Here is a 14,936-nt window from a genome sequence, read left to right on the forward strand (position 1 = left end):
GCGCGCGGGAGATTTAAAATCGGCAGGGTCCGGCGATGCCGGTCCTTCAGCCGTGGAGTCCCCCCTGCGCATGCGCCGCCCGCATTGCGGGGGTAATATCTCCTAAACCGTGCAGGTTTAGGAGATATTATCCTTACCTACAGGTAAGCCATGTTGTAGGCTTACCTGTAGGTAAAAGTCCAAATAGTGGGTTTACAACCACTTTAAGCAAGGCAATCGCTGGAGTTTGATGTATGGTACAACCTGTAACTTTTCGTAAAATGTGAAAGAACCTATTCCAAAATCCTCAGATTTTGGGACACTCCCACCATATGTGAATCATAGAACCCAATCCCAGATGGCATCTAAAACATAGAGGTGAGTTAGTGGGGTACATTGCAGCTAATCTTGTGGGAACCGGGTACCGTTTCGTAAAATTTTTGACATTGGCCTCTGAGTGAAGTGTTATAAATGCCTGTTATCGAGCAAGAATAGTTTTTATGCCAGTCTTCAATCGGTTTGGAGTTCTTTCTCCCAGGCCAACGTGTGGTAGTTTAGTAGAGTGAGAAGCACGTGACTCAGACCACAGAGCAGGCTTTTCTTCCTATTCAGCTTTACTTACTTTATGTACCTCCCTTCCCGGCCTATCCTAGTGCTGGCCCCTTCACACAACTTTATTGTTCAGAGGGGGCCACATCTCAGGGAAAGTCATGGAAACATTTATTTTAAAATAAAATCTGTGTGTGTGTGTGTGTATCAGGGTTTGACAAATTTGCTTGGAATCTAGGAGCCAGCTAAAAAAGTTAGGAGACAGAAAACCTGCCCCGTCCCGCCAAGCTTGCGTGCAGAAGGCGAACACATACCTGAGTAGCGCCCGCATATGTAAACGGTATTCAAACCACACATGTGAGGTATCACCGCGATCGTTGGAGCGAGAGCAATAATTCTAGCCCTAGACCTCTGTAACTCAAAACATGCAACCTGTAGAATTTTTTAAACGTCGCCTATGGAGATTTTAAAGGGTAAAAGTTTGACGGCATTCCACGAGCGGATGCAATTTTGAAGCGTGACATGTTGGATATCAATTTACTCGACGTAATATTATCTTTCATAATATAAAAAAAATTGGGATAACTTTGCTGTTGTCTTATTTTTTTTTAATTAAAAAAAGTGAATTTTCCCCCCAAAAAAGTGAGCTTGTAAGACCGCTGCGCAAATACGGTGTGAAAGTATTGCAACGATCGTCATTTTATTCTCTAGGGTGTTAGTATAAAAAAAAATTATATAATGCTTTTTAGGAGTTCTAATTAGAGGGAAGGAGATGGCAGTGAAAACAGTGAAAAAACACTTTAAGAACTGCTGTTTTACTTGTAATGCCAACGGCCACCACCAGATGGCGCCAGGTCACAGAAGTAGACTTGGGCCTTCAGAAGGCTGCAAAGCCGCGGCCTCAATTACCGGCCATCGTGGGCCTGACGCAATCGCGCGGTGGGGGCGCACGGAGACGCAGGATCCTGTGCCTCCGTGCGCCCCTGCTGCGGCCGGTAATTGAGTTTGCGGCCTTGTAGGCCGCAAAGCCGCGGACTCAATAGCCGGCGGGCACCAGGTCTCAATTTCTTGTTGCAACTGCGACCAGGCGCCCGGATATTGTCGAGCCCTGGTGTGTGTGTGTGTGTGTGTGTGTATGTATGTATGTATGTATGTATGTATGTATGTATGTATGTATGTATGTATGTATATAATTAGTGCCTTGCGAAAGTATTCGGCCCCCTTGAACTTTGCGACCTTTTGCCACATTTCAGGCTTCAAACATAAAGATGTAAAACTGTATATTTTTTTTGAAGAATCAACAAGTGGGACACAATCATGAAGTGGAACGAAATTTATTGGATATTTCAAACTTTTTTAACAAATAAAAAACTGAAAAATTGGGCGTGCAAAATTATTCAGCCCCCTTAAGTTAATACTTTGTAGCGCCACCTTTTGCTGCGATTACAGCTGTAAGTCGCTTGGGGTAGGTCTCTATCAGTTTTGCACATCGAGAGACTGAAATGTTTGCCCATTCCTCCTTGCAAAACACCTCGAGCTGAGTGAGGTTGGATGGAGAGCGTTTGTGAACAGCAGTTTTCAGTTCTTTCCACAGATTCTCGATTGGATTCAGGTCTGGATTTTGACTTGGCCATTCTAACACCTGGATATGTTTATTTGTGAACCATTCCATTATAGATTTTGCTTTATGTTTTGGATCATTGTCTTGTTGGAAGACAAATCTCTGTCCCAGTCTCAGGTCTTTTGCAGACTCCATCAGGTTTTCTTCCAGAATGGTCCTGTATTTGGCTCCATCCATCTTCCCATCAATTTTAACCATCTTCCCTGTCCCTGCTGAAGAAAAGCAGGCCCAAACCATGATGCTGCCACCACCATGTTTCACAGTGGGGATGGTGTGTTCAGGGTGATGAGCTGTGTTGCTTCTACGCCAAACATAACGTTTTGCATTGTTGCCAAAAAGTTTGATTTTGGTTTCATCTGACCAGAGCACCTTCTTCCACATGTTTGGTGTGTCTCCCAGGTGGCTTGTGGCAAACGTTAAACAACACTTTTTTATGGATATCTTTGTGTGTGTGTGTGTGTGTGTGTGTGTGTGTGTAATATATAATATCAAATAATCTCTTAAGTGGGATTGCTGCACAAAAAAATGTTTTAATGAAGAAGCTTAAAACATCCTAAAAAAATTCAGGCAGTCATGGTAACAGTTTCGGGCGAATACAGATCATGCCCTTCTTTAAAACCTTATGCCCATATACATATGTAGATCCTATCAGTAATCTATTAAACAATCTGGAATCAATTGGTGGATCATGGTGTGAAACAGTACTGAATATATAATATAATACAATTGGAACAAAAGATCAACAGGTATGACAATGTTCCCACGCTTCACAGATTATATAATATTTTTTATGTGCAAATTTATAGTAAAAATTGTATATACCCCATGAAAATAATAATTTAATAAAACATTTAATCAAAAACCCCACATTTATATACACAAAAAATACATGAATAAACTATAATCTGTAAACCTAATTAATAATGTGTATATTCATATTAAACATAACAAAAGTATACCATTTTAAAGAAATAAATACAGATCAAAATCTGAATTTTAACCCTTTAGGTTGGAGAGTATGAAGTCGATGTAGCCTTCTCTTTTTCTCAACTCCAATTCCCTATTCCCCCCCCACTGTCTGTTTTATGACACGCCATCAATGACCATAAATCTAAGTTGTGAAACCGTATGGCCCTTTTCTATAAAGTGTCTGGCTAGTGGTAATTTGTCCAACTTATCCCTAATGGAATATTTGTGTCTCGCCGTACAATCTTTTTTTACTTCTTTTTTAGTGGTCTCACCCACATAGATGAGACCACACAGGCATTTGATTATGTATATGACATAGGAAGATTGGCAAGTATAATAGTCTTTTAATGATATATCATAACTGTTTTGGGCATGTGAAAAACTTTTGCTATAGTACATTGTATACAGCAAAGACAAAGGAAGGATCCCTTGTTTTTGGGACCTTTTTAGGTATAGAAATTTGGGGTTTCTGATTTTAAATTTTATTCTTTTCTTGGAGTATATTTCAAATTTTTATTTTTACTAATGATTTACACTTTTTTTTTTATATAGGATTACCGATGTGTGGGAACTTTGTCATACATGTTGATCTTTTGTTCCAAGATTGTATTATATTATGTATTCACTATATGTTTCACACCATGATCCACCAATTTATTGATTCCAGATTGTTTGATTGTTTAATAGATTACTGATGAGCTCTATATATGTATATAGTTCCATGTATGTGGTCATTTATAGGCATGAGGTTTTGAAGAAGGGCGTGATCCTGTATTTTTTTTTTAACTTGATTTATTTTATAATATAACCCCTTGGGAAGGGATGATTGCTATTGCACATACCACTGTGACCGACGTGCACCTCACCCTTTGAACTTTCTGTCTATCTTTTATTTTTTATATATAATATATTTTGTATATGTGTGTGTATGTGTATATGTATGTGTATGTGTGTGTGTGTGTGTGTGTGTGTGTGTGTGTAATTATATATATATATATATATATATATATATATATATATATATATATATATATATATATATATACATTATTTTTTTTTAGACAATACTGCTTTTGGTATTTCTATTTATTCTAGATCTTTCAGATTTATTTTTATATGTTGCTTTTAGGTGTGTCTGGAGACCAGAGAATATATCATGGAAAGGAGGCTGTGGAGACACGACATGGTCGGGTTAGAAATGGGGAAACGCCACGATTCCATACGGTGAACTTTGCCCAGCCTGTGCGCTTTAGCAGTAAGTTGTATTATGTAACCTCTCAGATACCTGTCTTGTAATGGCTTGTTCACACATGCCTGCATGCTAAACAATCTGTTTCAGTGCGTAGACTGGCCTCCTCTCTGTGCCCGTGGTGGGGATCAGTTGTTGTGTCGGACATGGTTTACCTTTTTAATTGAGATGTCAAAGTGAAGTTTCACTGATATTTATCTACTACAGTGCGGTGACCGGCATTGACCGTTGAACTCCAGTGTATTGAAGAAAAATGCAGTATGTCTGCACATCACACCAGTCATGTGTGAACTAGGGGGTGAAAAAAATTCTCAGTGCCTTTTGCAGTGACCTGGTGTTGATTTGGTGATCCCCAATACAGTGGATATACAAAGTCTACACACCTCTGTCGGGTTTGTGCTGTAAAAAAAAAAATGCGACAAAGAGAAATAATTTCAGAACTTTTTCCACCTTTTAATGTGACCTATAGCCCTGGTTCACACTGGGTACGATTTGGAACGATTTGAGATGCGATTTGACATGTCGGCAATGGCACTGTCCTAATCAGTGCGACGCCGCATCTGCGATTTCAAAAAGTAGTTCCTGTACTACTTTTTGCGATTTCGGGCCGCGATTTACATTAAATTGCAGCAAAACCGCGGCCGCGAAATCGCGGTAAAATCGCACATTTTACCGCGATTTTGAATTCGCAGCAGTGTGAACCTAGGCTTAAACTGTATGGCTCAGTTGAAAAACAAACTAAAATCTTTAAGGATGAGGAAGTAAATTTAAAAAACTATATAGTTTAGTATAGTGGCGTTGCATAAGTGTGCACACCTTCCTATAACTGGGGATGTAGCTGTGTTCAGAATTAAGCAATCACATTCAAACTCATGTTAAATAGGAGTCAGTACACACCTGCCATCATTTAAAGTGCCTCTGATTAACCCACATTTCAGCTGCTCTAGTAGGTCTTTACTGGCATTTCCTTGACCTTTCTAGTCGGCTTCTTGACCTTGTATACTGTGGGGTAAATTTACTAAAGCTGGAGAGGGCAAAATCTGGTGCAGCTGTGCATAGGAGCTAATCCGCTTCAAACTTCAGCTTGTTAAAGCTTTGACCTAAAACCTGGAAGCTGATTGGTTTCCATGCAGAGATGTACTAGATTTTGCACTCTTCATTTTTAATAAATCAGCCCTGTATTCCATCTATTAGTTTACATTGTTTGAGGTCAGGCAATTGACAGGCAACAACTGTCAATCTTCTGGTGACCTTGACCTAGTGATGCTACAGTGTCGCACAAAGTAAACCAAAGCTATACAAGTACACTTTAGGGCTCATTAGACATTGTTTTAGGACCACTTATATAGAGCTTTCTGCCTTGATGTGTCCAAGATGTTCACATTGTGGGGGGTGGTTTTCCCCCTTGTTTTTTTTATGTTTCCTAGGAAAATGCCCATCAGGATGGCACCACTATGATGGAACAGCAAGCTGCTATAAGGTGTACTCCTCTGGAGAAAACTACTGGGATGCCGTTCAGACATGTCAGAAAGTGAATGGCTCACTGGCAACATTTACCACAGATTCAGAGTTGAAATTCATTTTGGCTCAGGAGTGGGACATGGAAGAAAGGCCATTTTTAAGAAAGGACCAGCGACGGTGAGGGAAGATTTAAAAATGACAGATCATGCAACCAAAAAGTGCTTACTTTTAACATTGGATAGACACATCTGTCCTATACCATCAAACCTTTTACTGCCACAGCTGTAATTATTACTGCGAGACAGTAAGAGGAAGTTAACAAGATCGTGGCTGCTATAGCATCTCTAAGCTTGTTTTTAAATTTTAAAGTGGTTGTAAAGGCTGTGCAAGCTTTTTACCTTTATGAATTCTACTTGTTTTTTGGGACACTGTTCAAAAGGGAGGAGTTGGCAGCGCCGGCGGGGGACCGAGGCTGCTCTGTGCAAAACCACTGCACAGAGCAGGTAATTTTAACGTGTGTGTGTGTGTGTGTGTGTGTGATTTTTAATACCACTTTAACCACTTGCCTACCGAGGACGTCATATGAAGTCCTCGACTTTGTGCGGTGATATTTGAATGATTAAGGCTGACCTGTAGGTGCAAGAAATATTTCCTTAACCTACACGGTTAAGGAGATATTTTCAGAAAACACTGCAACGATGTCTACGGCTATGCATACTAGCTCATTATGCCTTTCTCTTGCAGGATTTTTTTTTTTCATGTTTTTTCGGGGGGCGGGGGATTACTTCCTCTTTAGGAGCTATGCTTTTTCCTGTAGACATGATCACTTCTACACTGTCTGCAAGTTCATATTTTTGTTCACTATTGCAAAACCAAATGCAACTTATGGTTTTCTGTACAGTTGATCCTGCATTGATAAGGTGACTAATTTTAGTCTGTTAACATGTTTAAATGTTATGAGTCCTGTTACATAGTTGCATAGTAACTATGAGTCCTGTTGACATTTTTATTATAGTTGACCATAATAAATAGAGGTGGCCAGGTAGCTTTATTACCCTGACAGGTTTGAGCTGTTCTCAGACTTTTCTTTTTTTGGGAACTGGGTTTGTTTGTTTTGTTCTGATTAATGTTCTGCAAAACTGTTTACTGTGTTAATTGTTCAACAGGTTGTGGGTGGGTTACCAGTTTGTGGTAACAAACAGGAACCATTCTGTGGAGGGACACTGGGAGGTTGCTTATAAAGGTAAGTGTAGGCTACTGCAGTTTCACTTTAAACATGTTAGTCTTTATAATGTTTAAATGTGTTCTTTACACTGTGGCTTGGGTGCAGGTCTTGTGCTCAGATGGGAGCAGCGCCGATGCGGGTGAAAGTACCTGCATATCCTCCCGCAATGGGCACTCGTGCAGGTGTAGTGTCAGTCTGCTGCCTATCGTAGAATGCTGCGGAAGTCACATGGCGGGCAACTGCGCATGCGCGATGCGTTCCAATGGATTTACGATAGTACACACCAGCGAACCTGGCATTCAGGGCATTCAGGGCGACGTGGAAGTAGAGGAAAGTGGCTCGCTCGGCCTCCTGGCTCTTTTTTTAACATCCTTCAATCCACGGGGATGTTAAGGAAAGAGCCTGGATGCCGACCGAGGTTTCACTAATGTTTACTGTCGTGAATCCATTGGAACGCATCGCGCATGCGCAGTTGGCCGCCACGTGACTTTGGCTGCATTCTACGATAGGCCGCAGAATGTGACAATACACAGGCGGCAGCAGCAGCAGGATTGGTGATTTGCTGTGTCCACCAGACACAGCTGATCACCGTTCATTTTACCAGACTGCTTTAAGCAGCCCTGAAATCGTGCTATTGCTGTGGCCAATCAGTAGTAGATGTGATTGTTTACTGTGTAAACTCTTATTGGTCACAGCGATCCCATGATACTAGGGCTAATCACAGATGCCCTGTACCATGTGATGGCTGTGACCAATCACAGTAGGTAGTACACAAGGTTTCATGACAGTAAAAGACCTCTACATGGTCTTTTAGGCCCCTTTCACACTGGGGCGTCGGTAAAGCGCCGCTATTTTTAGCAGTGCTTTACTGTCGTATTTGCATGGGTTTTCGACCTCTAGCGGGGTGCTGTTAACCCGAAAAAGGGTTAAAATCACGTGCAAAGTGCCGCTGCAGCAGTGCTTGGCCAGCACTATAGCCGCTGTGCCCATTCATTTCAATGGGCAGGAGCGATATACACAACGCTCCTTCCCCGCTCCAAAGAGGCTGCTAGGAGGACTTTTTTTTTTTACTGTTCTGCTAGCGCACCGTTCCAGTGTGAAAGCCCTCAGGGCTTTCACGTTGGAGAGACAGCAGCGGCTCTTTTAGGGTGCTTTGCAGGTGCTATTTTTGGCATTGTAGCGCCTGCAAAGCACCTGAGTGTGAAAGGGACCTTACTGATTTTTCTTTTTATATTGGGGGAAAAAAAATCCTGCTCAGCCCCTCAGAGCAGTACAGTGTCACTATGTAAATGAAATAGAGAGAGAGAGGTGTGTGTGTATAATATTTTGTTTCCCCAATGTCCCTAATTGCCGCCACACAGTCATATTGGCCCTGATCACTGCCACACCAGTCATATTGTCACTAATCACCGCTATACCAATTAGTGTGTACTGTCTTGGTGCTCCAGGGCCTCCAAAAAATGTGACGGTGTCTGGAAGTTAGATGTAAAATTTATTTGCCTAGAACACCTGAAGGTGCTCCTTGTATTTTGGGACCCTCTATGCGGCTAGGCTGTGAAAAAATTTCACACAGCAGAATGTGCTTTGAGAAAGCTCTATCTGTCTCTACAAAATGATAAAAATATCTTTTTTGAACAGTGTTGCATGCCTGAGTATTTGTCATTCAAAGTGTGACTGCGCTGAAAGCTAAAAATTGTCCTGGACTTGAAGGAGTGAAAGAGTCTGGACTTAGTTGGTAAAGGAAACATTTTTTTTTGCCTAAAATGAATGTCTGCAAGGTAGACAGACAGAATAGTGTAATGATTCTGTTAAAAAACGAGTAAATACCTATAAAATTCCTTCATCTATATCGCCTCCGGCGTTCTAGTTTCTATTCTCTCATTCACTTCCTGGTTTGCGGTGCTCTTTCATGTAATAACTACATTTCTCAGTATGCATTCTACCTCCTTGAAGTCTCTAACATGTAGAGAGCGTCCTACCGCACAGATGTAGTTCTTAGTAGGGGGCGAGCACATCACTGACCACCGCAGTAAAGCCTCCCGTCACGGTGGGGAGTAAAAATCAGACAAGCAGGAAGTGAACAGAGAAGAAATAGAGCAACTTCTGAGCAAAAACGAAAAATGAGGAAGTGAAAAGAGGAATGTCTGCATGTAAAGGATGCTTATTATGAAAAAAAATTCCTTTACAATCCCTTTTTAGGTTTGTTTTTGGTCTTTTGACAATAGCTAGATTGGTACTTGGTGTTAATTTCCTTATCCATTTCTCAGGTTCCTCTGAAGTTTTCTTGCCCCCGGTGCCCATATTTGGTTCAGCAATGTCTGAGAATGAGAACATATTGTGTGCACAGTTGCAGTATTTCCATCTGCCTTCTCTACGGCACCATGGCCTGCACAGCTGGTATGCTGAGAACTGTTACGAAAAGTCGTCCTTCCTGTGCAAGCGCAGTAAGTAGGTTTTGTTGACTCTTTAATATGTAAAATGGGTATAGAAAAAAATCACCCCCTTTAAAATCTATTTTGTTGCTGTGCAGCCTGAATGAAGACACAGTTTGTGTTTTATCCAGCTGTAGCTTGACAGCATGGAAAAACCCGGAGTCAGGCTTTAAAGCAAAGAAATCCCTGAACTTCTTTCAAACAACATGTTCTCTGAAACTTTTCATACAAATTTCCCTAAGAATTTTTCTTGCATTTGCATTTGCATTAGTGTTATGCCCATCATACCAGCTCACAGGCACTAAAGAGCAGAAAAGTAACACTAAGGCCCCTTTTTACATGGGGAGACCCCTTTGAGAACAGCAGGGGCTCTGTCTACTTATCCCCTGCTGATCACTGGCTCAGTTAATGCAGAGTGGAAATGGCCAGAGTCCTCTCCGCTCTGTGGGTGGCCAGGAGTAACCAGATCCTGCCAGTCTGTTTACACCCGAGTACATTCCGTAACGTTACCAGTGCTTGGTAAAGTAATTGGGCCCCTATCACATGAAGGGTCCAATCGGGTCCGCCTGTCAGTTTTGTGAACCTGATCAGACCGGAGGGAGGCTGGTCTTGTGTCCGTTTTACACCCACCGGTCCATAGGAGTGAATGCACCATTCGATCAGGTCTGCCTAAAAACTGACAGGCGGACCTGATTGGACCCTTCTTGTGATAGAGGCCTAATTACTTCACCAAGTACTGGTTTGTGCAAAAAGAATGCTGCCTTCAAATGTAGGAAAGAAAACCTGTAAAAGCTGTATTTTTTTTCTTTTTTCATAGCCGATAAACACTTGTAAATAAATGCAATGCGACAAGAATTGTATGCTCAATATTGCTGTTTCTTTGCTAGGTCAGACTTGTGTTGATATCAAGGACAATATTGTGGATGAGGGCTACTACTTCACTCCTAAAGGGGATGATCCATGTCTGAGCTGCACTTGCCACAATGGAGAACCTGAAATGTGCGTAGCTGCTCTATGCGAGAAACCACAGGGATGCCAGCAATATCGCAAGGATCCCAAAGAGTGCTGCAAATTCACTTGTCTTGACCCAGGTAATTGGGACTTCCTTAATGTTGTAAGTTATGGGGTAGTTGTATGATTAGAAGTGTTTTGTATCGATTTATATTTAGGCAAGGATAGCTATATCTTATATTTAAGGGCACATCATTTGTATATTGTCTAGATGCTTTTTGTGGTAGAGGTCCTGACCAGATGGGCTTGTGATGAGACAGTTTCCAGGGTTATAAAGCATTGTCTGACTACACACAATGAAAACGGCACTAGGGAATTTTCCTCAAAAGAAACATGTTTAGTTAAAGCGGGGGTTCACCCTTAGAGGGCACTTTTCCCCCTTAGATTCCTGCTCGTTTTTACTAGGGGAATCGGCTATTTATTTTAAAATATGTGCAGTACTTACCCGTTTTCGAGCTGCATCCTCTCCGTCGCTTCCGGGTATGGGCTTCGGGAATGGGCGTTCCTTCTTGAGTGACAGTCTTCCGAGAGGCTTCCGACGGTCGCATCCATCGCGTCACGATTTTCCGAAAGAAGCCGAACGTCGGTGCGCAGGCGCAGTATAGAGCCGCACCGACGTTCGGCTTCTTTCGGCTACGAGTGACGCGACGGATGCGACCGTCGGAAGCCTCTCGGAAGGCTGTCACTCAAGAAGGAACGCCCGCTCCCGAAGACCCATACCCGGAAGCGACGGAAGAAGATGCAGCTCGAAAACGGGTAAGTACTGCTCATATTTTAATACAAATAGCCGATTCCCCTAGACCGAACGAGCAGGAAGCTAAGGGGATAAATTTTTTTTTTTTACAAATGGGTGAACTCCCGCTTTAACTGCCACTAGATAGATGATATACCCAATTGATTATTTTAGTTCATGTGACATCAATGGGATAATCAGAAACCCCTTCAATGTATTTCCTGGCAACAAACTTTATATGAAGAGATGGCTACTTCAGATATAGAGGTAGATTGTATATATCCATGCACATGCATAGAAGACACATAGGTGTGTAAATATATTGGATATACCGTAACTAGAACTACAGTATATGCTGGGTGTGTAGATTTGCTGTATCTCTGCTACAATGTTCAATGTTCTTCCAAATAAACATATCACTTGTCACTAGGCTGATTTTAATTATTGTAACATCAAAGGGTTCATCAGTCATTTAGCCAATCAGAAACCCCTCCAGTGTCCGGGCTGAACATCATGGATGGAGGAATCTCTGCTGCTGAAATGTGAGATTACTTAGTCGATTTTTAAGACAGGAGCTTCCAGGGCCACCCACATCTCCATTTTGATCAATTCTTTTTAAATTAAAGTCCTCTATGGGGACCTATAATGACCAGCAGTAAACTGTACAAGGCAGGGAGGCTACTTGAGATATAGTGTATGTGGATACATGTAGGTGTATATATGATAGGACATATATGCTAGGTATGTAAAGTGCCTGTATCCTTGTTAAAGGAAGATGCTTTGCTGCTGGCAAATACTTTTTATTTTTTTTAGGTGCCAATAAATTAATGTAAACATTTAGCTAAGACATAACTTTGCTGCTTGAAATTACCCTTGTATAGTTTATTTGTATATGACTGCAGCACCACATTTTCAGTTATTTTTATTTTTTTATAGTAAACTATAATGCTTAATCATGTTTAAGTGGGTTATTGCATATACCGTTTTATTTGTATAAGCAAAACTGAACACGATCTATCTATCCGTCTCAAACAGGTGTGGTGAATAGCTTCAGCAAAACTTCTAGTGCAATGCAATCAGGCTTTACCAACAGACATGCAGTATATAGAAAAATGTGTCCAGTATTGCTGCACTTAAAATTTATTGAAAATCCATACAAAAAAATCCAATAGTTACAATAAGGGAAGTTTCACTGTTGCTACAGTTTCAGGCTAAGATGCATCCTTACTCAGGCATTAACACGCACAAATTTATTATATACACAAAAAATAAGGAACCAATTAAATCATTAAGACATGATTAATGCAACATAGTTATCACATTTTTTAAATCAGGATTCTAAAGTCCTGTACACACGATCAAATTTTACGACAATAATTGTCTGATGGATGTGTTGTGTTTGGATAATCCGACCATGTGTATGCTTCATCAGACAATTGTTGGCGGAATTAAAGACAACAAATGTTGGCTGTTCATGCTCCCCAACTGTCTGACAATAAAAAAACTTTTTACGTTGGATTATCCGATCGTGTGTACACAAGTCTGCTGAACTAAAATCCAAAGTACAAACACGCATGCTCCAAACCAATGCTAACCATAAGTCAACAATAGCAGAAGTTGCCCAAAGGGTGGCGCTAAAGAGCAGAAAAACCACGTGGTTTGGTGTATGTTGGCTGAAAAAGTTCTGCCGTGTGTATGCAGAACAAGTTCACGGACAACACCCTTCGAACAAAAATCCACGGAAAAGTCAGATGGCAGTCCGATCGTGTGTACGAGGCTTTAGAGTGAAGGCTAATGAGTTCAGTTCATTCCCCATAGGCAGATGAACAATATCCCGAAAATAACCTTATTTATTGACCACTCAAAATAAATAAATTTGATCTACAAAATAATAAGCAACACCTAAACACAAGATACTTATTAGCACCTAAAAAGAAAGTCTACAAACAATCTTCATATTTAACACTCATCACAAAATATAAAATTGTCAGCCGCTCTAACCAAAACTATTCAATCCCCAATTTCTCACAGAAAAAGATGTAAATCCAAATTTAATCCGCCCAGCTGGAATGTGCCTAAACTGTAAATCCACTGAATTTTTGGTAACAAAAATCGCAATAAGTGTATATTGATTGGTTTCCGCAAAAGTGATGGCGTCTAGAGAATAGGCGATAGATTAATTGATTTTTTTTTTTTTTACTAGTAATGGAAGTGATCAGTGTTTTAGCGAGACTGCGACCAATTGCGGTGGAGAGATCTGACACTTTTCTTTTTATTTTATTTTTATTTTTTTAGAACCAGTGACATTATTGCAGTGATCAGAGCTAAAAATAGCCACTGATCACTATATAAAACAGGAAAAAAAAGGCGCCTCCAAGTACAGTATGCAAACTTTAAAGTACACAAAGGGTTAAAAGCACTTACAAAATCGAGTGTTAAACACGATAAATTCAGGAGTCCTCATCTGTGGCATGTGTCCATCCTCGGCACGGTGATAGAGAGCAGTGCAGAGTTGTCCAGCAGCTGTAAAGTGTTCACTGCGGGGGACACAAGGCTGATGGTGTAAGTGGGGAGAAATAAGCGGTAATGCGTTTCGGAGCACGTGCGCCTCATTTGTCGGACCCTCTGACACCATCGGCCTGGTGTGCCCCGCAGTGAACCCGGAATACAGGCTTCCCTGCTGCCTCTTCTCTCCAACACGTATGAGAACTCTGGACGGCTCTACACTGCTCTCTATCACTGTGCTGAGGATGGACACATCCCACAGATGAGGACTCCTGATTTTATCATGTCTTTTAACACGCAACAAGCTTGTAAGTGCTTTTAACCCTTTGTGCACTTTATTAAATTTTGCATACTGCACTTGGAGGTGCCTTTCCTTTCCTTTTTTTATATTTTCAGAGTTGCTTCTCCTCTAACCAAAGTGCTGCCAGAAATGCCATCTCATCGCTATCATCCCTCTGACCAGCTATCCACCTCCACCAGAGCACCCTTATTTCCTCATGGATTACTATATAAATTACACTGTCGGGGAAGGGGTTAACATTAGGGGGCGATCAAGGGGTTAAGTGTGTCCTAGGGAGGTCTTTCTTACTTGGGGTGGGGAGGAGTGGACTGACTGGGAGTACAGAGAGATCGCTCTTCCTGATCACTAGGAACAGACGATCACACTGTACTCCCCTGTCAGAACAGGGATTTTTTTTTTTTTTACACTGGCAGATCCCCGGTCTGCCTCTCTGAGGAGCGATCGTGGCTTCCCCCCGCTGTGCAGCGAGCCACGCCCACAGTGACTCGTGCAAAAAAAACATATGGGTAGGTCTCTTGCCCTACCACAGTATATATGTGGTGGGTGGTCCTTAAGTGCTTAAGGGGCTTTGAAACCTGGACTGCAGGGGGGCATGTAGGCAGGAGGCAGAGAAACTACTACATGAATCTTCCCAGTGAAGAGCTATTACAGGCAGGCTGTGCTCCCAAGTAGCATTTCAAAAAGAAAACTGACCATGCTGGGATGTTCTTCCATGCCTGGCGTGGTCAGTTTGAAATAGGAGAGCAGGGGGACTGACAGGATCACCAGGTATTTTACACAAAAGAAATGATGCAAAGAGAATAGGATACATTTTTTAATGCAAGCACAACAGACACAGAGGCGATTCAGTTCGCATGTGTTGCGCTATATACGTTTTTCACTCGCTCACACATGGCAGGAA

The 14,936-nt window shown here is 41.5% G+C and overlaps 1 protein-coding gene across 2 annotated transcripts in view; it reads left to right on the plus strand.

Annotated features, from left to right (window-relative positions):
• The window catches only part of DGCR2 (DiGeorge syndrome critical region gene 2), an 81,553-nt gene that overhangs the window by 55,021 nt on the left and 11,596 nt on the right, over positions 1-14,936 (plus strand). For both annotated transcript variants that reach the window (XM_040348624.1, XM_040348633.1), the window contains 5 exons: positions 4,248-4,373; positions 5,786-6,005; positions 6,995-7,071; positions 9,321-9,497; positions 10,373-10,576. In XM_040348624.1, coding sequence (XP_040204558.1) covers positions 4,248-4,373; positions 5,786-6,005; positions 6,995-7,071; positions 9,321-9,497; positions 10,373-10,576 — 804 coding nt within the window. The remainder of the gene's footprint in view (positions 1-4,247; positions 4,374-5,785; positions 6,006-6,994; positions 7,072-9,320; positions 9,498-10,372; positions 10,577-14,936) is intronic.

Source organism: Rana temporaria, chromosome 1 (genome assembly GCF_905171775.1).
Source record: "Rana temporaria chromosome 1, aRanTem1.1, whole genome shotgun sequence".
Lineage (NCBI taxonomy): Eukaryota > Metazoa > Chordata > Amphibia > Anura > Ranidae > Rana > Rana temporaria.